At 46.2% G+C, this 23477-nt stretch overlaps 1 protein-coding gene across 5 annotated transcripts; it reads right to left on the reverse strand.

The window, feature by feature from the left end:
- Nucleotides 1-933: 933 nt before the first annotated feature.
- Nucleotides 934-17815, reverse strand: PARK7 (Parkinsonism associated deglycase). 5 transcript variants are annotated; one of them, XM_060283532.1, is made up of 7 exons: nt 17678-17815; nt 15710-15827; nt 14211-14312; nt 12346-12405; nt 11408-11477; nt 7428-7514; nt 934-1303 (listed from the first exon to the last, which is right to left on the reverse strand). In XM_060283532.1, the coding sequence occupies exons 1-7, from the start codon at nt 17773-17775 to the stop codon at nt 1143-1145; spliced, it is 696 nt and encodes a 231-aa protein (XP_060139515.1). In that variant the 5' UTR covers nt 17776-17815; the 3' UTR covers nt 934-1142. The 5 variants fall into 5 exon arrangements, with proteins under 5 accessions (XP_060139515.1, XP_030735431.1, XP_060139535.1 ...); XM_030879571.2 differs by lacking the exon at nt 17678-17815 and adding an exon at nt 16919-17068; XM_060283552.2 differs by lacking the exon at nt 17678-17815 and adding an exon at nt 16930-17017.
- Between the last annotated feature and the right edge of the window lie 5662 nt (nt 17816-23477).

Below are 23477 nucleotides of genomic sequence, written 5' to 3' on the forward strand. Positions count from 1 at the left end.
TTGTGACAGAAACCTCACAGCCCACACGTCTGAAAGGCCAGGAGGGAGGGAAGGAGGAACAGGAGGGAGGGGGGAAGGAGAGACGGGGGTGGGGTGGGGGGCAAGCGGGGACAGGCAGCAGAGCACACTGGTGGTTCGGCAGTTTTACTCAGTGGCTCAGCCCTCCACCTTCAGGAGCCTGCCCACCACCTCGTTCCTCTGGGTCCCATCAGTCACTTATAAATAGTGAAACAAAAAAGCCACGGGAATTTGCTGGCTCCTGTTCACAAGTCCAGGCGTCGCCTGCTTCGGGGCAGGATCTTGGGTCAAGCACGTTCTGAGCTTTCCGCCTGTCATGCTGGAGTCACGTTCGGCCAGGCCTTTTTCCTCCAGGCTCACTGCCGGCCCTCCTGACCACCCAGCTGAGAACCCCAGCGGGCAGGGCGCAGGCCCTGGCACTGCATCCCACTGGCTGACGGTCCCACCTTGGTCAGGGTGCGTCAGGCTTTGACTGGCTGGGCCTGGGCTGTGTGCCCAGCCCTGGTGTGCATCCCACCCACTGCACACGGGAGCCGGGCGGCTCGCGGGGTGAAACAGCCAGGTACTGTTACCCAAGGAAGGGAGGGCAGGCTAGGCCAGCCTTGGGAAGTTTTCAATTCCATCTCAGGACTCTCTGCAATGGGAGACGAGGGATTAGCTTACAAAAATTCACCAGTGCAGCCAACTTCGTTGGTATCTTTTAGTCGCACATTAGAGATACAGTTAATGGACGGGAGAGAAGTCACAAGCCTTTTCAATCTCTGTTTTATGCTTTTCCTCCCTGCTGTGTAAAATGTGTTTCCTATTCATTTATTTCAGCAGCCGTATCAATAGTTAAGAGCTGCGGATGAAGCTGACAATCACTTGGTTTCACACAAGAAAACAGAGACCAGAAGTAAAAGAAGGAAGCATCAGTAGTTTTGCTAAATGCCCCATTTATTCTGCAGTCAAGGTTCAGAAACGTGGGGACACAAGTGCAGGTTGAGGAATCTCTGTGCAGCTGTCACGTCACAGCCACACTTGAGGGGGGATGGTGATGACGGCGTCTCCGCACGGTAATCCCCCTTCTTTTGTTTAAAGCGAACACGGTGAGCATGGATTACCCATCACCAAACCTCTCTGCTCTAATCTTTAAGAACCAGCGGGGCCTTCACTTGTTCGGCCACCTCCTTGCCGGCCAGCGCCTCGACAATCGCCAGGGCAAACTCGAAGCTGGTTCCCGGCCCCCGGCTGGTGACGATCAGGCCGTCCCTTTCCACGCGGTTCTCTGAGTAGCTGTAATGATCTTCGAAATAAAAACAAAAAAGGGTTATGTCCCAGCGGGCTATGCTGGACAGCAAGAACCACCACTCAGCAGCCCCACTCCCCTGCAGCACTACTACTGGTCTCATGAAAATCAAAACAAGAACAAGCAAAAACCCCCGGGACAACAACGAGGTGGCCAGTCCCTCGCGACCCTCAGGCACTCCCAGCTCTCGGAGCACAGCGGGAAGATACCGAGGCCGCCACGCACAGCAAAGAGCAGGAGGCGCTACCAACTGCTGAAATGAAGTGTGTGAACACACGTGACTTCAACGCAGCTGCAAAAGCCCTCGTACGTGTGAGGGGGATGCCAGAGCAAATGCTAAGCAGTCACGTTTCTATTCCACAACACACCCAAGTGTCAATTCTGTGAAGTGAAGGGGAGAGAATACACACTCGAAAGTGTGACGGCAGGAGTTCAGGAAACGCCACCCCAAAATAGGCTGCTTTGCTTTACTGATTATTTTGAGCTAAAAGCACTTGAAAAACAGCACAGGCAGGGAGAGGGAGTGGCTTCCTCGGAACCTCCTTTCCTGCCTAAAGACAGATCATCCGGAAGGAACTCAGAAATCCCCTCCCGGGAGTCTCATCAACCGGGAGAGAAAACTAGAAGTTGACACCACACCCAGACGAACTTGTCACAACTACTACTCCTCCCATCTGCTCTTCGAAGGGTCCCTTCAACTTTCCTAAAAGCCAATTACGCTCCCCTGAGAGGCCTACCTCCCCGTCTCCTTTCTCTATTAAGATGGTACTTAAGCCAGAATTCTAAACCATCTCAGGGAGTTACTCATTTTTCCCTGGGTATCTCCCATGTATACACGTTAAGCTTGTTTTTCTCTGGTCAATCTGTCTTTTTTTTTTTTTTCAGGGGTCTCAACTAAGAACTCAGAAGAGTAGAGGGAAAATTACTTTTCCTTCCCTACAAAATGCTGGAGGAAAGGGGGATGAGGGTGAACTGGTGTTGAAGGTAGAAACTACCTGTGATACAGACCACCTAGGTAACGCACACACACGCGCTCTGCTGCCTCAAAATCAAACAAGCACAAACTACACATAAGGGATCGGGAGCGGGGAGGGAGGCGCGGAGGAGGAACCACACTCACTCGTCAGGGACTATTTTCCTCTGCGGCCCCAGTTGGCTGTATTTTTGCAAATGTAATAAGAAATGTGCTTCTCCTACATTCCCAGGAAGTAAACGACCCTACCTCCGGGCAAGTCTCAGGGCACAAAGCTGGGATTCCCCGCACCAGCCCCCACAGCTCTCACCCTCCACGCCAGGCAGGCGTCAGCAGACCCTCCCTCCACGCGCGCGTGCAGCACCGCCGCCCCATGCAGCCTGCCCCACCGCCCTCTTGCGCCGGGAGCTGCTGCCGGGCACACTGCACTCTTTCCGGCCCCACGGGGGGCCTGGGCCGCTCCCTCTGCCCAGGAAGCTCTTCTCAGCGACTTGCTCTTTCAACTTCAGCATCAGCACCAAGCCCTCAGAGAGGGCACCTGTGACCCCTCTCTAAACCAGGTCCCTCAGGTCACTCCATCACAGCGCCTTCGCAGCGCCGAGGAAACAATCCGTCTCCTGTTTACTGTCTATTCTGTAAAACGCTGAGCCTTCACCTGCCCGTCTGGCCCAGGGTATTAATGGCACCAAGGGGGGGCCCCCGAGGACCAGGTAAATGAAAGAATGAATGACTGTTCCTCCGCCTGCTGCCTTATTGCGGGACCTCTGCGTCCAGCCTCCCTTCTGGCTGCCCTTCCCTCCACACTCAGCACCACCAAAACGGGAACCTTTCCAAAGCGCAAATCAGAGCACACCCAGTTCCCCCAGGAGAAGCCTTCGCCAACTTTCTCCAGCACATTGAGGTGACCCTGAGCTCCACGTCACGGTGCACAAACCCCGGGGCCTGGCCTGCGCACAGAGACTGGACCGGAAGGAACCAGAGGGGAGACGGAAAAGAAGCCGCATCCAGGTGGGAGCAAACGGTGACCTGGATGGGACAGCGGCAACGGAGAGGAAATGAAGGTCTAAGATGTACCTTGGAGATAAAATGCCCGGGCCTTGGGGAAAGACTCGATGTGGAGAGACATCAAGGATGACTCCCAGTCGCCTGTCCTGAGCAACTGGGTGGGCGGGTGGTGGTACCACTCAGTGACGTGGGACACGAAGGACAGAGGGTCCCCTGTGAGATCCCGCCACACCCAGTCCCCGCAGGGAGAGCCAGGCACACACCGCCTCTGAACCCCTCCCCTCCCCCATGCTCAGTGCAGACCTCCTGCCAGTCCCCCCCCACCCCCACCCCCCACCCCCGAGAACACCTGAGGACGTGGCTCTATCTTGTTCCCTTTTCTGTTCCCAGAGCCTAAGGAAGAGCTCAGGAAATGCCTGTTCAGTGAACACATACAGAAAAACGTCTCCTGGGACTTCCCTGGCAGTCCAGTGGTTAAGAATCCGCCTTCCAATGCAGGGGACATGCGTTTGATCCCTGGTCGGGGAACTAAGATCCCACATGCCGCGGGGCAACTAAGCCCACGCGCTGCAACTACTGAGCCCACGCACTGCAACTAAGACCCAACGCAGCCAAAAAAAAAAAGAAGTCTCCTGAGCAAGATGCTTCTGCTGTGTTAACGAGCTTTAGAAACCACGTCCTGATGCTCATGTCCTTTCAAAGTGGATGAATAACACCTGCAGTGATTTAGGTCTTCCTAAACCTCATTAAAAATCACGTCACCCACTGAAATAACTGACTACAGTACGTGAAACATTTCCTAGTTACACTTTTTTAGAAGAAAAGTGGATCCCTGGTTTGAGGGCGAGAGGTTTTCCTAATCTAACCTCATTTCCTGATGGTTAAAGATCATTTTAAATGCTGAACTAGGAAACCGGCTGGGCTGGGTCTCCTGCAGCTGAGACGGACAGGTCAGCGGGAGGCACGGCTCTAAATAGTTCACTTAACAACCTCTTTGTGGGTAAAATATTACAAATACAGCCTAACTGGTTAAAGATGTTTAAAGGTTCCATGGTTCTAAGAATCTCAACCAGGAAGAGCAAAAGGTCTACTTACGGACCACCTCCACCTAGTGGCGACAATGAGGAAAACGCCCCGCGCACCAGCCAACTCCCAGCCAACCCGCAGGAGGCATTCATTCCGTTAACTTTAAGCAAACACCCCAAAGCCTCTCTCAAAGCCCAGAGATCAAACACCTGGGGGGGCCAGGGGGCAGCAACTAACGGCAGCTTTTACCTGCACACCCCTCACCTACATGGTCTGGGCGCCACAGGTGGAGGAGTCGCCACAGAGACGGGGCGTCCCAGAGAGCCCGAGATATTTACTATCTGGCCCTTCAAGGAAAAGCCGCCGACCCCTGAGCACAGCAGTTCTGGGTTCAAATCCAGATCTGCCATTCAGTAGCTGTCTGACCCCTCTGAGCCTCCTTTTTCTCTTCTGTAAAATGGGGATGATACCAACCTAACAGGATGATCATGGGAACCCAACCGAACCAAACGCCAGCAGAAAGTGGTGGTGTCACTACCGCAGACGTGGCCAGGCAAGGGCAGCCTGTTCACTGCGGCGTCCCCAGCACTCAGCACACAGCCAGGCCTACTGATCTCAACACGACGTTCACCACGAGGACGAGACAGAGGGCCTCCCGGAGGAGACATCCAGGAAGCGATTACAGCTCCACCTCTCAGAATGTTCTGAAGGGGCAGAAACTGCAAACATTTTTCTCTTACAAGAGGACTTACGTGTAAGAGGACAGAATGCAATGCTGGTAACTTAGGCGTGTGGGGGGCCTCACCAGGACAGAGGCGGGGGCCCCAGTTCCGGCCCAGCTCCAACAAGTGGCCTCGCCTCCCCAGGCGAGGTGAAGCCAACACCTGCCTTGCTGGGCACCGGGGCTGCAAGGCTCGAGATAACACGCAGGAATATACCCCGTAGGTGCCCGAGAGTTAACGATCTCATCTTTTTCTAGTTCTATCAGCCTCAACTTCCTGAGGCGTTACAAGGAAAGAGCCACAGAGATACATGTGCAGATAGCGGGGAACACGTTCCACTCCTTCTTCCTTCTCATGTGTCGTAACTACTAAAGGAAGCCCGACTCTGTTCTTTCTAACCCTCCCAAACCCCTCCATCAGCTCAAAGTAAATTAAATCCCTACAATAAAAAACGCCCAGAAACCAGAGCCTTTAAAAGAAAAAGTCAATTTTCACAAAGATGGCTTTACTGACAACTTCGTATCTTTCTGCCAACTAAACTCACAGATTTTCCAAGAAAACACTACTTTGGATCAGATTTAAGAATACGCAGAATCTGCAACACCGAGAGTGAACCCTGACATAAACTATGGACTTTGGGTGATGACGACACATCAGCGCGGGTTCATCGACTGCAGCAAAGGCACCGTCTGGTGGGGGAAACAAAGCTGACGGTGAGGGGGATGGGGTGGGGTACTGGGGGTTTAGGGAAACGCTGTACTTTTTTGCTTAATTTTGCTGTGAACATAACACTCCTCTAAAAAATAAGGTCTATTAATCTTTTTAAAAAGGCAGTGAATGAAAAATGCATCACTTTACTTTGCGATGAAAGCATTAACATAAGAAAAAATTTACTTGCCCTACTTTTAGTTCAGAATAAGTCCAGAGCAGAACAGAGATAGACAAGAAAATCTATCAGTCGCGCAGCTGTTTTCAAATCCGCTTTTGATACCATTAGTCTTTTATTTTTTTTCCAACATCTTTATTGGAGTACAACTGCTCTACAATGGTGTGTTAGTTTCTGCTGTATAACAAAGTGAATCAGCTGTACGTGTACATATATCCCCATATCTCCTCCCTCTTGCGTCTCCCTCCCACCCTCCCTAACTATTAGTCTTTTTATTTAGCCACTGGTTTTTGGTTGGTGGGTGTTTTAAACAGAGCCGGTCACTCGGTCTCCCTGCTGGCTGAACGCCAGTCGAACCACTTTTGGCTTCTAAGTGGGAATCTGTGATTCCCTGCACTTATCCACACTTTTCCTTTCTCTCTGCATGTTCCAGGGTCTCTGCCTCCCTGTGATATGCACTCCAGGGACAGGTGGCAGAGGAAGATACCACCTGACAAAAGACGCTACCTGGTTGGTGCTCTGAATGTCACACTGAGAAGCAGTGGCTACACAGCTGTACATCCAGGAGCTTGGTTACATTGTTTTGCTGTTAATTACACACTGCCTCAAATTTTTAAGTCTGGTGCACATGTCTCTGCAAGCTGTTAACTCTTGGAGGGCAGAGACAATGACGTGCTTTTTAAAAATAATCTCCAAGTGACAAGCAACAATATGAGAATTTTTTAAAAAGTTGATCAATTATAGGTTATACTACTAGGTTAAAAAAGCAAGCTGTAGAATGTACTTACTAGATCTCATGTGAGTAACAATATTAAACTGCAAAGGGCAATGAGTATGTGCAGAGAAAATTCTAGAGTTTCACAGGAAAACTTAATAGAAGTTAAATGTGAAAAGTAGAAAGGTGCTGGGGAAGTTAGAGAGAAGAGAAACACTTCCTTTTACTTCACCCCTTTCTGTACTGTTTGCATTTTTATTTTAACCATGTATAGAAATTGTTTTCATAAAAATAAATGAATGAAAGTTAAACACCTAGCTGATATTTATAAAAGAAGCCCATGAGCGAAGGAACAGGCCTGCCTGCCACCCGGGCCTCCTCTGGAAGAAGGGAGCAATGTCCATTTTACTTTGGACTGTGGGCAAAAGGGCACATTCTGAAATCGCTATCAAGGTTTAAAATTTACCCTCAGGCCACTGGCAAAGTATTGAGTAAAAATACTCGTTAAACTGGCATTTTGCGCCACTCCGAGCCAGGCTGGCCTTTGGCTCAGCACCTGCGTTCCCGTTAGGGTGCATGTCTGCAGACCCACACCGTCAGGGGGCGCACACGTAGACACCCACACCATTAGCCCGTCTCTCTCACTGAAACACTTGCAAAGAAAGTGAGGAACACATCACACCCCAACCCACAGAGAATCCCTATGTACTACTGTCTACCAAGCGGGAGACAACGCTATAGCACAGCTTTCTGAGTAGGTCTTTTGGCTCATTACAATATAAGCAGGTACTTACTTCCGTCCATCATTTTGTCTTTAGCAAGTGGGTGTGTTGTAACTTTGCTTCCAAAACCTATTTCATGAGCCAACAGAGCCGTAGGTCCTAAAAAGAAGATGAATAAAAAGACTTAAATGTAGACACAGAAAAACCCATGTTTTAAAAATCGCAGCAGCAAAACTATTCTTCAAAATCAGGGGCTCTTATCTAAAATATGCTTACGATTCTGAAACTAAACACTTCTTAGTATGAGAGGTAAAGTGTGTTTATAATAAACCATCTGCTGAGCACATGCGGCAAAAACGCACAAACTTAAAACACATCAATAACCATTTAATCAAAAATATCTGCTTTTATAGCTGAGGCGCAAACAGATAAATAGAACATGTCCCCTCGAGGGACAGGCTGCAAGTGTAACAGGGGCACAAAGGAGGGGGAGACCATGGAGGGCAAAACGTCCTGCTTACCCTTTGCACATGGAAGATTTAGTTACACATTAAAGGCAACTAATACTCTCTGAACCCCTGGGCTTGACTGCTATTGTAGAGACTAGTTTTATTTTTCTACTTGAGAATGAAAAATTAGCACTCATCCATCTGTCTATCCAAATGTATCAGGCGGTAGGATTATTAAAATGAACAGGACATTGTACCAGCCCCAAAGGAGACACCTGTGAAATGCCCATGTCTGAGATCCAAAGGCACTGGCGTTTCTGTCTCACGACGACGCACTTAAGAACCCTGTGCAAATGCCCCCTGTGGTCCTCTACATGCTCCCTCTTAAAATGAAGGTTAAAAAAAACTATGCCGCTGCTAACTTGAGATTTTTATGAATGGTCAACTTCACTGCTAATCACAAGCATATTTTGTAGGTCACAGTCCTCAAATAGGGACTAAGACAAAAAAGTCCCTATTTGTTATCTTAAAACTTTTAGAAAAGTAGTTTTTCTACCTTTTCCCTCTAAGCCACCAAAAAATAACAAAAGAAAAACTTTCTAAGGCCTGTCACACCCAGAAAAACTTCAGAAGAGCACTGTGGCCTTCTAAGTGGTTAGGGCACTGTGGTTAACATCCCAGGACGGACTCTGCACACTTTAACTCCAGCAAACCCAAGCACTTGCTCTCATGACCTTTCGTTTTACAGCACCGTTCCAAGGATAAAGTGGTTATATAATGGACCTACCTACAGGCTACTCAGATCTTACCTGCTACTAACAGGAAGATCAAACAAATGATATGTAATTACATAAGCTTTCTGTCCTAACGTCAGTTGTCAGTTTCATACCAAGTCCTCACTTATATCTTAACTGGAAAGCCTCTTAAATATACTTGACGCCCCCTTCCTCCTTACTTGTATGCTGCATATGAGAGCTATGTTTGGTAGCAAATCCTAAGAGTGTGTAAAAATTGAGTAATTATCTCAATTTTTATTTGATGTATTCATGAATTACCTTTAATTCTTATTTTGTAAGATTTTAATAAAAAATAATTTCCTACGTCATATATTTTAAAGCAAATTTCAAGCGAGGACTGATCGTACATGAGGACAGCAGGTCATACAGTGAGCGAGGAATTCTTAGGCCGCTCCCTCCAGGTGATAAAATGGCTGCCTATAACATCAGTGACTGTACGGTAAGCTCAAAATTACTGCTTGCCGGTGCTTCAGAATCCTAGCTGGAAAACTCGAGGGGACACTTAACTGCTCCTATTACTTGAGATTCCGGTGGATGAAATGTGGCCGAGTCTGCAACAGGGGTCCAGCTCTGAGCAGGGAGCAGAAGGTTCAGGGAACAGAGGGTCCAGTGGACAGAATCGCCTTGGGAGGCCCAGAGGCGAAAGCCAACAGCGCCACCGTGTGGTGATGTACAGAGGGAACACCAAGCCCGGCAACCGCCCCCAGCTTGCACCTGCAGCCCAGAGCTTGCCCGCAGCCTGCTCGTCACCTCCAGGCTTCCTTCCCCTGCCCCACCCAGAGTGAATCTCGTTTTATTTTCTTCTCAAGGCAGCCTCCCTTCCAATTTCTGTCTCTCCCGTTCACTCCATATTAGGGGTTAAGTTAATATTCCTTCAGTTCAATAAACCGTTCCCATTTCCTAACTGTGACAGTTAAGAATCATCTTGTTCTCATCTGCTGATTTAAACACCAGAATCTCTCCCATCACTCGTTCCAACCTCGCTGCAATCTCCTTCACAGGCCATCACGCCTCTCCTACTTTGTGCAGCACCCAGAGGGGCAGTGCAGGACATTCAACAGGACAACAGGTCACTAGCTCCGTTCACTTTACAATGTGGATGTAAATGACGACAAGGCCTGTGTGTCTTAGCAGCGTGGGATTCAAGTCTGCCTGAACACAAAACCCTGAACCAGATGTGGCTGATAATTCTACTTTGGTGACACAAAATGACAAACTGATATGTGGTTTTTACTTGCAACACAGTCCTAAGAGGACAAACCCAGCCCAAACCCTTCCTTTCTTCCTTTAGGTAAAGCACTAAGAATGAGGCAGAGGTGAGGGTCAGCACGTGGGGAGGGGGAGGGGGACTAAGCCCTTGCATGAATGACAGCACCTCTGTCTTCCTCCACAAGGAGGGCTGCAGCTGCTTGGGCTGCAGCGTCCTTCAGCAGACAGAAATCCCCGAGCCCCAAGGGCAGGTCAGAGATCAGTGCTGACCGGAACCCAAGGACGGGACTTGCCAGGTGGTTGCCCCTCAGTCCGTCCCGGTCTTTAATGCAGAGGTTCTCAAACATGTAAAGGGGTCTTAGGACCCCTCTAGCTATTATACGAGTTACATTTATCAGTATCTGCCATGCTAGAAATTAAAACTGGGACAGGTTTACAACATAAGAATACTCGAGCACACAAGCCATGCCTGAATGATGACATCGTCATACTCTGATGGCACTCTTGTGAGAATAAGAAGGAAAAAGGCAAATAGTGTATAAATAGTATCTGCTCTGCCCTTACGAACCCTCTGAAAAAACTCCGAGAACCACTGCTGTAATGCAGTCCCCAGATCCCCGGCCTATGACTTCTTTTAAAAAGTCTATTGTATTGAAGAAAATATCAACACATCATTTTAATTAAACATCCATACATTCATCTCTTTATTTGTTCTTTTTTTTTTTTTTTGCGGTACGCGGGCCTCTCACTGTTGTGGCCTCTCCCGTTGTGGAGCACAGGCTCCGGACACGCAGGCTCAGCGGCCATGGCCCACGGGCCCAGCCGCTCCGCGGCATGTGGGATCTTCCCGGACCGGGGCACGAACCCGCGTCCCTGCATCGGCAGGCGGACTCTCAACCACTGCGCCACCAGGGAAGCCCGTATTTGCTCTTTTTGACAAACATTTAATGAAGACCTATGAATAAGGAAAGCACCTGCCAAAATTACACTATGAAAAAAATGCAAGATGGCAGAATATCATCTGATATTAGAGCAAGAAGGATGGACTTTAAAATGGTATCAAAAACCAAAGTATTACTAGGTTTCAAAGATGTGGAGACATCGACAAAGCACCAACAGCCTTACTCTAAATTAAGTGGCAGAGAATACAGTACCTAAGACCCAGCTCTCAACACTGGGGACCAGGCAGGAAGCCCCCCAGGGCAAGCACAGGGCAGAGCTCTGACACTATGCTGGCCCAATTCTTGCTGACCCTGTGCGGGCAGAAGTACTTCCTGGCACGGGGGTTTGTCGTAACAAGCTGTTTACTGAGTGCCAGAGGGGCCACGTTCTCCTCCAGGTCCACCAAAGAGGGAAAACACTAAGTTTCACCGAACGTAGACCAAAGGCAGGGAGAGGCAGAAAACGGAACTGTAGTAATTTCTGAGATGACATCAGCCTCATGCCCCAAACTAAATACACCGATACAGATGCCCTTCATACCTTAGGAAGGGGAAGAAGTACTGGGAACACGATCTTATAACTAAAGACGACCCCGTCACGAATTTTCTGAAGAAAGTCAACAACACACTTGAACACAGGACGGCTCTGTACTTACCCGCACAGATAGCGGCGATGAGGCCCTTCCTCTTTTCTTGTTCCTTCAGTATCTCCTTCACAGCAGAGGACTAGTCAAAGAAAACCAAAAACACAGCACGTCGTCATTAAGCTGCAGCCAATCTGGCTGGCAACTTCGGCAGAATCTGATTTTAGCTTAAACCACAAGGTCTTCAATCTATTTTTCAACAATACCGCTAAATCATCAATATAAAAACTACCAAATTCGTAGTGTTTCTACATCCTTAAACCCGATCAAGGCATTTACTATAAGAAAAAGGTACCCTTTTCTTAAAGATGTTTAAAGATAAGAAAAGCAATTTCCCTTGGGCATATTAACCCTTGCCATTTTGTACTCTAGGGAGAAAGACGCAGAAGGGAGGAAATGTGCTGTTTTGGGTGTTTTCCGACAGCAGAGTAGGGAGTGGAGCTCAGCAGCCCCAAATGTCTGATTCCACCTGCCTCATGAGCTTCTGTGTGCCCTGCCCCTGCCACCTCTCTCTCTTCTTCTTCCTGCAGGCTAACTCTTCACACAAGACAAAAAGAAGAAGCAGCGGCTTCTTTTATGCCATTTTTCATTCAAGCTGGCAGCTCCAGCCCCCTGCAACCTCCCTAACCCCGATGGTTGAGTAGACAGCCGATCTCTTATCTTTCTAGGCTTAACCCTTCTCACAAGCACAAAATTAATCATTCTGCTGCGGTTGGGGGAAAAAAACAAGTAGTCTTATATTTGAACTGTATTCACAGAATCTGTTCATAACTGTTTCACCAATTCCGCTTACTTCTATAGTAAATGTTATCAGAAACTTTTTTTAAAAATTAAGCTAGAACAGCACTTTGTTAATTTCACCTTTTCCTAATCTATTCACAGCCTCCTTCCTGAAATATTTTAGCAGCAAACCCAGCGGAATACGAGAGGCTGAAGCCCCCCAGCTTTACCTGGCATAAATTCTGTGCGCCCAGACCACCTCCTGGCATAACCACCACATCGTAAGGTCCCTGTAACAGTTCAAAAAATGAAAAAGGATGTGAAGATGTTTCACTTGAAGTGTGCGTTAAGCAGGAACACTTTCACATCAGAGCAAAAAGCTGTTCACAGAAGAACAGTTAAATTAGGGGTTTCTCTATAATGGGATACTGTAAGTAAAAACTGCAGAAAATCTGTACACAGTAACATGAAACGATGTCCATGCTGCAGAACTGCAGGCGTTATCATGATCTCATTCCTGTACAAAGAATAAATATACACACGTATGTAGATGCATGTGTGTACACACCTCTCAATGCCCCCACATACATGTGTACAGTGTACAGACACTCATGGACAAAGGAGCTCGCCAGCTGAGGCAGGGTGGGGGGAGGGCGAGAACAAGAAAGGGACATTTAGCGTTTGACTCTGCGTTTGTCTACACCGCGTGAATTGTTTTCAACAAGAATGTACATAGTAATAAATAACTAAAAACAAAACAAACTCTAAAAAGCACAAAAAGTTTTTCTTAACCTTATGAAAAATGGAACTTGGAGGATAAAAATGATGTAATATTTTAGTATCCCAGATACCAGAACACCCTAGAAGTCTAATGATTTCAAACTTGCTGAAATTACAAATAGAAATTGGTTTAATACAGTATCTTAAATTGTTAAAAGCTTTAAAAATTTAGTCATTAAGCAAACGAAATGAAAATTTACATTTTTAGTCCAACATATACTATTTAGAGTTACTTTTAAAGACTGTAAAATGTCCTATGTTGTTTGAAAACCAAGCAAAACTTAGAACAATATTTGTGAAGTACAGGACTTTTTTCACTCCTTTTGGAAACTGAACTAAACACTAAAAAGACACAAGATGTCACCTGTTCTAAAATACCCAGACACCACAGGACAAAAAGGAACAGGGAAGGAATATTTACTCCTACTCTCTCATTTTTAACCTGCTATTTAGAAAGTTTCACCGATTTATGTGAAATACCAATGTTCTTACACTCCACAGTCTAGCAAATAAATCTGAAATATCTGGATTTATTAGAAAGGAATACACTTTTTTCTATGCATTTGAGAGTGAGGCATACGGAAATCAGGCTCCAGGTTCCCCAGGAGGGCAGAGATGGCCGTCCATGAGAGGGCTCTGCTCCAACAGGGTACAGCCTACACTCCTGTCACACCGGCCCCTGAAGCCTGAGCCTGGTGAAACCGTGTGCAAAGTTGCCTGGTATACGTAGCGTGGGGCATGCTTCTGAGGAAAGGGGCCACAGCTCTTGACAGATTCCCGGAAGTGCTGGTCCCCCTCAAAAGGAAGAACCGCAATAATGAAAAAGTGACCAATTTCAGGGGACCTCTTACCCCTCCCTTAATCCGACCACAAATCAAGTATGAGTTGTTCCACGTAACATGAATCACACAACCACGTCTGTGTCACTGATAAAGGAAAGATAAGAAGTAGCTTTCAAGTAAAGAGTGAAAAATGAATGGGAAATGTCCACTTGACTCTTTTATATTAAGTAACACAATTATAAGCGGAGGACAGGCTGCCTGTATGAGCCAGAACACTGATGAAAGGGTCCCACCCATCCACCCACACTGAGCACACGTGGTATCAGGGACCTGCCAGGTTCCGTGGATACACAGTGGAAAAAGGCAAAGTCCTTCACTTCCCAGGGCTTAGTTTAGTGCCGAAGACGTCCAAGCAAAGTAACTTTCTTAAAATAAGTCTGTGCTAACAACAGTCTTAGATGTCGTCAAGAGACAGTTCAAGAAACTGATAAAGAAGCCAGAGGAAGGAATAATTCCAAGTATATGGAACAAACCTGTTTTTTTGCATCTTCTAGACTGGCATCAGGACAAATGACAACATCTCGGCTACACTGTACCGGGTCTTTTCCAGTCAGACCTGCAATGGTGACCTTAATCTAAGAGAAAGACATCATCATGATATTTAAGAACACTGAAACATAAATTTAGAGTAACATTTCCACAGCTGCCCTGTGTTTTAAAATAACTGGGCAGGAAATACTGCAACCAAACCATGCTGACCTTAGGCTATTAAGATGGCTAAATATATTTAATCACTAGGTCTGTCCCACTTTGCCTGGAACAGTATGAATTAAAGATGCTGTCCCAGCACCCTGTTTAGCGTCCTTTCTCCCACAAGTGTTCTGGTTTAGGTGATAAATTATATGATCATCCTATCAACAATCCACCTGGCAAAGTTGCTGCTGCCATTTAACCCTCCTGGTATTTTCTTAAGGTAGAAATACAAGTTAAAACAACGAAATACTACTCCGCCTTGCAAAAATTTACAAAGTTGACAATACTGGAAAAAATGGGAATTTTCCTCACTGCTGGTGGGCCCACATATTAGTACTTTGGATAGTCATTTGACAAAATCTAGTAACATCAACCATGCAACTAGCAATTCCTTTTAGGCATAGAGCCTAGAAAAACAGCTAAACCTGTGAACAATGAAACCTGTACAAGAATATTACAGTATTAGAATGCTGTGAAACAGTGTAATAAAGGAATGGATAGACTGGCATATTCCTACAGTGCAAGACTAAGCAGCAATTTTATTGTTTTTTATTTGACCATGCCACGCGCGGCATGCGGGATCTTAGTTCCCCAACCAGCGACCGAACCCGTGCCCCCTGCAGGGGAAGCACAGAGTCCTAACCACTGGACCGCCAGGGAATTCTCTACGCAGCACTTTTAAATAAACAAACTGGATCTATACTTTTACTACAACGTGGGCACTTTATTTAATTATTTTATTGATTGTTTCTGTGCCTCAGTTCCTTCAACTTTAAAATGAGAATGGCAATAATTCATAAGGTTATAAAATTTTAAAAAGTTTATGTAAGTGCTTAGAATGATACCTACCACTCAGTAAATGCTATTTAAGCATTCACTATGGTTATATGTGTATATACAGGTTTATACCACAGACATGCAAAATGAGAACCACACTCTTATGCTACTTTAAAGACACGCATACGTCACTGTGAGGACAGCAGTTACCTCTGGGGCAAGAAAGGGAAAGGGATTAGGGAAATTTACAAAGAGAGCTTTGCAATGCCTTCTTCCTTTAAAGCACCTGTTCTTCAAGGCACAGGTCAGAAAGAAATATAGCAAAATGTTAACAAGTAGTAAATGTGCACAGTAGATAAACAGGTGGAATCAGTCTCTGTACTGTCGTGTCTGTTTGAAATACTTCATAAAGTACATGGAACATTACTTTATTCAAAATGACTTATAAAAATCCAAAAATGTTTTAAAAGACAGGAGAGCTAGAAAACTTTGGGGGACATACTCCAGCTCGTCTCATGACATCGACAGGGATGACCGTCTCCATCTCCTCTGCTCCTGTAGCCAGGATGACCAGAGCTCTTTTTGAAGCCATTTTGATGTTGGATTTCTTAAAGATGTAACTGAAAAAAAGAAAAAAGAAAAAAGATTTTCGAAAAACTTTCACTGCGACTCTGTAAGAGCCAACAACTTCAATTTTAGGAACATTTTTAAGGAGAGTAACTAAGTGCCTCCTAGGGAAAAGGTTTTGATACACAAACACAACTGAGCATGAAAAATGCATTTTAGATTAACACTGGTTTTCACAGCATTTCAATTGATGTTTTTTGAGATGAAAACACAGTAAGGTTGCCAACACGCTGGTATTGTTTAGATTTTCTTTCATCATGTTTTTAAAAATCCAATTCCTAGTAATATATTGCAAATGTAATTTTCCAAGACACAAGTACATGGGTCTTTCATTTCACACGACGCGGGGGAGGTACAAAGTCATCTTTTTTCAAGTACTATTTCACAGAGAAACGACTAAACTTTATTAGCTGGGTGAGAAACGAAATACACTCTTTAGCAATTAGCTCCTGAGATTTTTGGAGGGGATTTTTTTTTTAGTTCCAATAACTGCACTAAAAATTCGGGGGAGGTTAACAGTGTTAAATATTTGAACACACTTTTTTTTTTTAAATAACGGAGAAAAATGGTAATTCCCCCTCACTACGCTCAATGCAGCTAGATTCTCTCTTTGCACTTAGCAAACGCCGTTGTAAACGACGGCTGCTAAGCCAGGGTCTGAATAGTTTTTAGCCTGTTCTCTTTCCGCAGAGTTCGTCTTCCGTGAACTGATCTTGGTAAAACGATGCTAACACACACAGGATTAACTAGCTCCCGGCTGGTGGGATGCTTTGCACGCAAATTCCGGCAGCTTTAGCGTTGCTACTACGCTGGCGGCCTAACGGCGTCCTCTGCTTATGTCAGAAGGCCGCCCACTCCTCAAACCCTGCGAGACGTCGGCCAGGTCCGCGCCGCCTCCGGGACCCCCCGAGGGTCCAGCGGGCGGCCGGCGCGCCCTCGCCGCCCGCGGCGCCACGGCCTGCGCGCACGCCGGGTTCCCCAAGACCCCGACCTGAACCTCGCCTCTCTTCCCAGGGACGCGGAGACTCGGCCCCTTCCGTCGGCACCTCTACCCGGAGGACAACAGGGCCAGAACGGGACTAACCCAGGACTCACGCAGGTACGCAAACCAGCACGCACGCGCGTCGCCTCGCTCCGGTCTCAGCCCCTCATTGCGCAGGCGCGCGCCGTCCGGCTTCTCATCGCCCCTCACTGCGCAGACGCGCGCCGTCCGGCCCGGCTCCTCAGCCTCGCACTGCGCAGACGCACGTCGCTCGCACCACGTTACGTCACGTCCGGCCGAACCCACCCTGGAGAACGGGTGGGAAGTGCCTACTGTTCTGCGTGGAGATTGTGCTCCTGGGATTGATTCCATTCGGAACAACCGGCACCGCGGGAAGCCTGTGGACTCACGTATCCTGCCGAAATCTCCCACATCCGAGGCACGGTCCGGTGTGCCTCCGGCTCACGCTGAACTTAACCCGTCTTTTTTTTTTTTCCCGCAGCCCATACGTTTTTTGCTGTGCCGGTCTGGAGAGTGCGTCGGCTTCCTTTAAATACTCATTTTCACAAAATATCAGTAGAATTGTTCCTTTCACGCTTCATCTGTGCACTTAGGGCTCCCTCTGCATTGTTCCTGTTTCCTGGAGCGCCTTCCCTCGTCGCCCCCGCTCTATTAGGACTCTTCAGGGTCTCCCTGCGCTCTGTCACCCGATCCCCTGTGACTAATTTGGTTACGGAGGCTAATTTCAGGTGTATTCGTTTCTCAAAATAGTATTTTTTAAAGATTCCAAAGCTGCTTCTGCATCCACAGAATTAGGGAGGGAGCTGAGCACGTAAATCAGGCACGTCTAGGTGTACTTACGAGATATTGTAGGGCTTCCCTGGTGGCGCAGTGGTTGAGAGTCCGCCTGCTAATACAGGGGACACGGGTTCGTGCCCCGGTCCGGGAAGATCCCACATGCTGCGGAGCGGCTGGGCCCGTGAGCCATGGCCGCTGAGCCTGCGCGTTAAAAAAAAAAAAAAAAAAAGAGATACTGCAGGTTGGGTCCCACACCACCACAGTAAAGCGAGACGCTCGAGTTCTTTGGTGTTCCAGTGCAAATAAGAGTTATATTGACACTATACTGTAGTCTGTTAAGTGCGCAATAGCATTACGTCCAAAAAGAGTATGTGCTTTTTTATTATTATTATTATTCCTAAAAAATGCTAACCATCACCTGAGCCTTCATGGAGTCCTAATCTTTTTGCTGATGAAAGGGTTTTGCTGGTGGAGCCTGGGATGTGGATGGCTGCTAACTGAATAGGGTGATGCTTGCTGAAGGTTGGGGGCGGCTGTAGCAATTTCTTAAACTAAAATAATGAAAATATATCAATTGACTCTGCTTTTCATGAAGGATTTCTCTACAGCATGTAGTGCTGTTTGGTAGCATTCTACCAAATGCTTTAGAACTTTTTAAGGTTGGAGTCAGCCCTCTCAAGTCCTGCCACTGCTTTGTCGGGTAAGTTGATGTCATATTCTAAATCCTTTGTTGTCATTTCAATAATTTCAGAGCATCGTCACCATTAGTAGATTCCAGCTCAAGAAACCACTTACTTAGCGCATCCATAAGAAGTAACATCTCATCTCCTTAAGGTAAAGTTTGATCATGAAATCGCAGCAACTGAGTTACATCTTCAGGTTCCACTTTTAATTCTGGGAGAATTACCAAAATGTGCCACAGACACGAAGGGAGCAAGCGCTGTTGGAAACATGGTGCTGGTAGACTTGCTTGATGCAGGGTTGCCACAAACTTTCTATTTGTAAGAAATGAAATGTCTACGAAGCACAATAAAGTGAAGTGCGATAAAATGAAGTATGTCTGTATTTGATTAATTAATTTATTGAAATTACAATCTTGTGAAAATGCACAAAGGAAACCTAAATCAAAATGGGCTGGGGAAACCATGAAGGGAGGGTTCTAACACACGTATCACTCACTGCATCTTACAGGCCCCAGGGAAAGAAAGAAAATTTCCTTCTGACACAGCAACAAGCTGCCTATAATTGCAGCCAATAAAAAACCTGCCACAGCCCTCCCCAATTTCCTTCAGAATCTAGTAAAAACTGACCTTCCGTTGGCCTCCTTGAACTTGCCTGTGGTTTTCACCATAGTTGGCTTGTCCTGAATTGCAATTCCTCTGCTATTCCCAAGTAAACTCATCTTGGCTAGCTAAAGGTCTTACTATTTTATTTGTTTTAAGGTCAACAATCTCAAATTATGTTTTTAAAAGTCTGGTTAGTGATACTTTTACTGGTTTCAGAATCCAAAATGATATGGTTACACTGAACAGACAACTCCTATCCGGGTCCCCATCCAGTTCCATTCCCACCTCCTAGGTAACAATGTTCTTAGTTTCTTGGGCATCCTTCCATTATTTATGCATGCACAAGCAAATACCAATATATACTATTATTTTCCTTCTTTCTCATAGAAATGTAGCAGACTCTATATTGTTCTGCACTTCCCTACCTGCTGCCACTACCATATTAAGAATATCTTGAAGATTTTCCACATCAAGAAGTTCCTCATTTTTTTCCCCACGGATAAATAGTATGCCATTGTGGACACGTTTCGTAGATTATTTACTGGTGCCCTATCGTTAACACTTAGGTTATTTCCAGTCGTTTTCTGCCAAAAGCACTGCATTGACTGACCATGTTCATATGTCCTACTTGTGCAAGGATAACTGGAGGGTAAATTCCCAGAAGTGGGAAATAAATTTGAGCAACTCCGTACAAGTTGAATCACTTAGCATTCTCACCATTAATGTATGAGATCAAACAGTATTTTTAAATGTCAGTGTTTTTAAAGTTTTGATTTAGATATTAAAAACCTGTTTCTTTTCAAGAAATAACACGCCATTTTTATTTGCAGAACACTTTCATATATTTCATGTTATCCTTACAATGGTGGTGACTGGTTTTTATTTAATTTTTAAAAATTGTAACTATATTAATTTATGCAGCACTGCACTCATGCAAAAAATTTAAGTGCCTCCAGTCATTTTGCATTTTAAGAAGAAAATGTTTGGGGAGTTCTGGAATGACTTCACCTTTGGCTCTTTGTGAAGAAAGCAGGCAAAAGTTGCCCCCTTTTAATTTTGAAGGGGTGTGGGAAATAGAGACAAAGAAGGAGAGGAGACAAGTGGTCAGACACACTTCAAGAACAAAGGAAGGGACTTCCCTGGTGGCGCAGTGGTTAAGAATCCCCCTGCCGATGCAGGGGACGTGGGTTCAAGCCCTGGTCTGGGAAGATCCCACATGCCGTGGAGCAACCAAGCCCGAGAGCCACAACTACTGAGCCCGTGTGCTACAACTACTGAAGCCCGCGCATCTAGAGCCTGAGCACCGCAACGAAGAGTAGCCCCTGCTCACTGCAGCTAGAGAAAGCCTGCACACAGCAATGAAGACCCAATGCAGCCAAAAAAAAAATACGTTATATATTAAAAAAAAAAAGAACCAAGGAGGGATTTAGGTGGATAGAAGGAAAACTAAGAGAAGATGGGCTGTTTTGCTCTAGAGCCCATGGTAAACTCTTGTAAGGAGACAACCATACCTGCCACAGCATGAGACAACCAGGATAGAATAAAAATGGCAAGACAAAGGTTCAGTAAAAGAGAGAGAGAAAGAATCTGAGTTAACACTCCTGAGACATCTGCATCACCATCAGGAGCTGAAATGGACCTGAGTCAGTGTGAATTTTTGCCAAATGAATACATTACGTACAGTTTTAAAAACCCAAATTATTACTTAGGGTAGATTGGATTATTTTTCAGAAATATTCCCTCTTTCCTCTCCACCTGCAGCCCCTTGACTTTGGGTTTGTCCTTGCTTTGTCTAACAGACATGACCTGATCAAAGCCTTGAAAAGCACCGACCTGAGGATTAGGTTTGCTCGCTTGTACTTTGGCCTTGCCATAGGAAGAGACTGCCCCCCAGGGAACAGAATGCAGTACCCAGATTTTGTTGCACAGTGATAGCCCACTGATGACTGCCTTCAAAGGCTCATCAGGAAAAAACAGCAGCCTTCTGACTCTGTCCTTCATACTCCTCAGCCCTGCTCTCCAGAGGCAAATATTTTCAGCTCTTTAAATGATTTCTTCTGGTAATTATCTCTATTTTAAAACAATACGCTAATACTGTTATTTCTCACGTGTTTGTTTTAGACATTATATATAGACTTCCTGGCAGGTATTAACATAGTTTTCATTTCACAGATGCAGAGGTTGAGGTCCAGAGGGGTGAAGTGACTGTATAAGGTCCTGCAGAGTCTTGGTCCAATTCAGATATTCTGATGCCAGATTTCACACTCTACCCACCATAGACTCTATCAATATTACTTATTAATAAGTCAGCAACTCAACACTCTTTCAACCTTAGAGTTCATACCTATTTCTCATCACACATTTACAAAACTAAGCCAAAAAATTAAACCACTTACCAAAAAACCTTGCTCTAGTACTGGAAATGAAGACATCCCTTAGTTCAGTCCCTTTTTCCAGGTAGAACAATGCCATCCTATCCACTGCATTTTTAATTCAACATTTGACAAGTCTTTAGGCATTGGAGCAAGTACATACTAAAAGACTCTCCCTGTTTTCGAGGAGCTTAAAATTGTCAGTTTCTTGCAGCTGTTGAAACATTTATTTAAGAGATCTTGAGCTGCCTTGTGGAGCTCACAATCCAACAGTGGAGAAATGGTGTTGCTAATGTTAGTGAAGGACTTTAGGATGTGCCACCTCCAAGTATGCCACTTTAGCATATCGATTATTTTGAGTTAAAGGCATATGAAAAACAATCAGCACTCTGATTCCCATTTTTCCTTCCCCAAAGCAAATGACGCTCTTATGTAGGAACTTCCCTCCCTATACCAAGAAGAAAGAAACATTCTTATCACCAGAGAGGGAGAAGGGTCTGTTAGAATTTGTACAAAGAGACTTTGTTAAAATAACTCTCAACTTCCTCTAATTTCCCCCATTTTCTTCTACTTTCCCACAATTCCCACTTTTTGCTCAACCCAGTGTATATACACCTGGGTTTTATTTCTTCTTTGGGTCTTCCAATTCCTCACAAAATCTCCCAGGTCATGGTAAAGTTTATATTAATTTGCATGCTTTTTCTAAATCTTAATGTCAATTTAATTCTCAGGTCCAGCCAGAGGCCTTAAGAAGGTAAAGTTTTTGCGGCCCCTACATTAGCCAACAGCCAACCATGGCCCTTCTGATACTGGTTCTACAAAGCAACTTCCTGGAAGTAGCCATATCACAATAAATAGCAAAGAAGCTGCTGCCAGGTTATTTATTATTTTTTCATGGGTCACTTACATCTTGCTTAATAACACTCACTTTCTATGAATGTATCCTTTTATTTCATTGATAGCACTTATTCAGCATTTTCTTATCTTTTGTTTACTTATTTATTATGTCTCCCTTTAATCCTGTGAACGCCATGATAGGACCTTCCTGTCTTGGTCACTGCTGAATCCCTAGCATCTATTGCAGCCTCTGGCGCATAGCAGGTGTTTGATAAATTCTTGCAGGTGTTATCCTGATTTCACCCTGTAAGACGTTCCTTCCTTTCTTTGACTATGGCTATAGATTAATACTTTACATTTGTAGAATACTGAAGTTCACGATGTGATTTCAACCAATTTCTTGTTCCTATTTTAATCTTATTTCCCACGTCATTTTATTTTCACCTGCTTTCTCTTCACTGAAAGGCGGGGGAAGGTTGGGGGGATGGAAGCTCTAATTACAGTTACTGGGCATAAAGAACCCATTTGTGGCATCAAATAAATCCATTTTTTCAATATCCAGTAAAGGCTGGGTTCAGGGCACTCCCTAGAGAGGTCCGACAGGAACTGCGAATTTCCCCTACAAGCCCCCAAAAGGTTAGGCTGGCGAGACCGGAGAAGAGTGGGCGAGCCCTGACATTTGAAGCAGCGCTGGCTCAAAGGGGGAAATTCTGACACCGAGGTCTGTGAGGGCCCGTAGGATACCTTCGCCTCTGCTCCCACCCCGTGTGAAAAGCCCCCCCAGCCGCGGGCCACGACGCACAACTCCCACGGCCAGCCGAGCGCCGGAAACGGGCCGGCTGACCCGCAGTGACGTCAGACCCACTTCCGTCGGCCTGGTCGTGCTGCGCCTGGATTGGTTGAGCCGCACCGCAGTGGGCGGGTCGGGGCGGGTCGGGCGCGAGGAGGCGGGGGCGGCACGCGGCTCGGTGGTGGGACGCTGTGTGAGTTCATGGCCAGCTCTAGCAGCTGCGCGACGTGACCCCTCAGGCCCACTCCTTGTGGGCGGCGAGAACGGGCCCTGAACCACGCGGCCAGTCACGTTGGGGTCGCTGCCCCTTAACGACCTTGCGGACTTCTGGGGAAGGTTGCGCTCTGGGAGGGGGAGGCAGGAAATCGACGCTCCCCACCTCCTCGTCCCAGATTGGCTCCGGTGGCCGATTGGTGGCAGAGGGCGGTGGATGCGCGAGGGAACGACATTGACCCTGTCCCCGGTCTCTGGAGCCATGGGTGTTTTGAAGAATCAAAACCCAGGCTCTGCAGCATCCTGTGTATTCATCACCTCATTGATAACTTATTGGAAAACCTGCAGAGCCCTGTGGGAAAACA

This window comes from Globicephala melas, chromosome 1 (genome assembly GCF_963455315.2).
Source record: "Globicephala melas chromosome 1, mGloMel1.2, whole genome shotgun sequence".
In the NCBI taxonomy this organism is placed as follows: domain Eukaryota; kingdom Metazoa; phylum Chordata; class Mammalia; order Artiodactyla; family Delphinidae; genus Globicephala; species Globicephala melas.

Excerpts from the sequence above, each read along its gene's own strand:
- PARK7 (XM_060283532.1), bottom strand. The coding sequence starts at position 17,775 with ATGTGGGATCTTCCCGGACCGGGGCACGAACCCGTGTCCCCTGTATTA. Across the intron at positions 12,406-14,210 it reads TAGAAGATGCAAAAAAACAG|GGACCTTACGATGTGGTGGT; the intron begins GTTTGTTCCATA and ends GAACTGTTACAG. Across the intron at positions 11,478-12,345 it reads GCGCACAGAATTTATGCCAG|TCCTCTGCTGTGAAGGAGAT; the intron begins GTAAAGCTGGGG and ends TTCTTTGACTAG.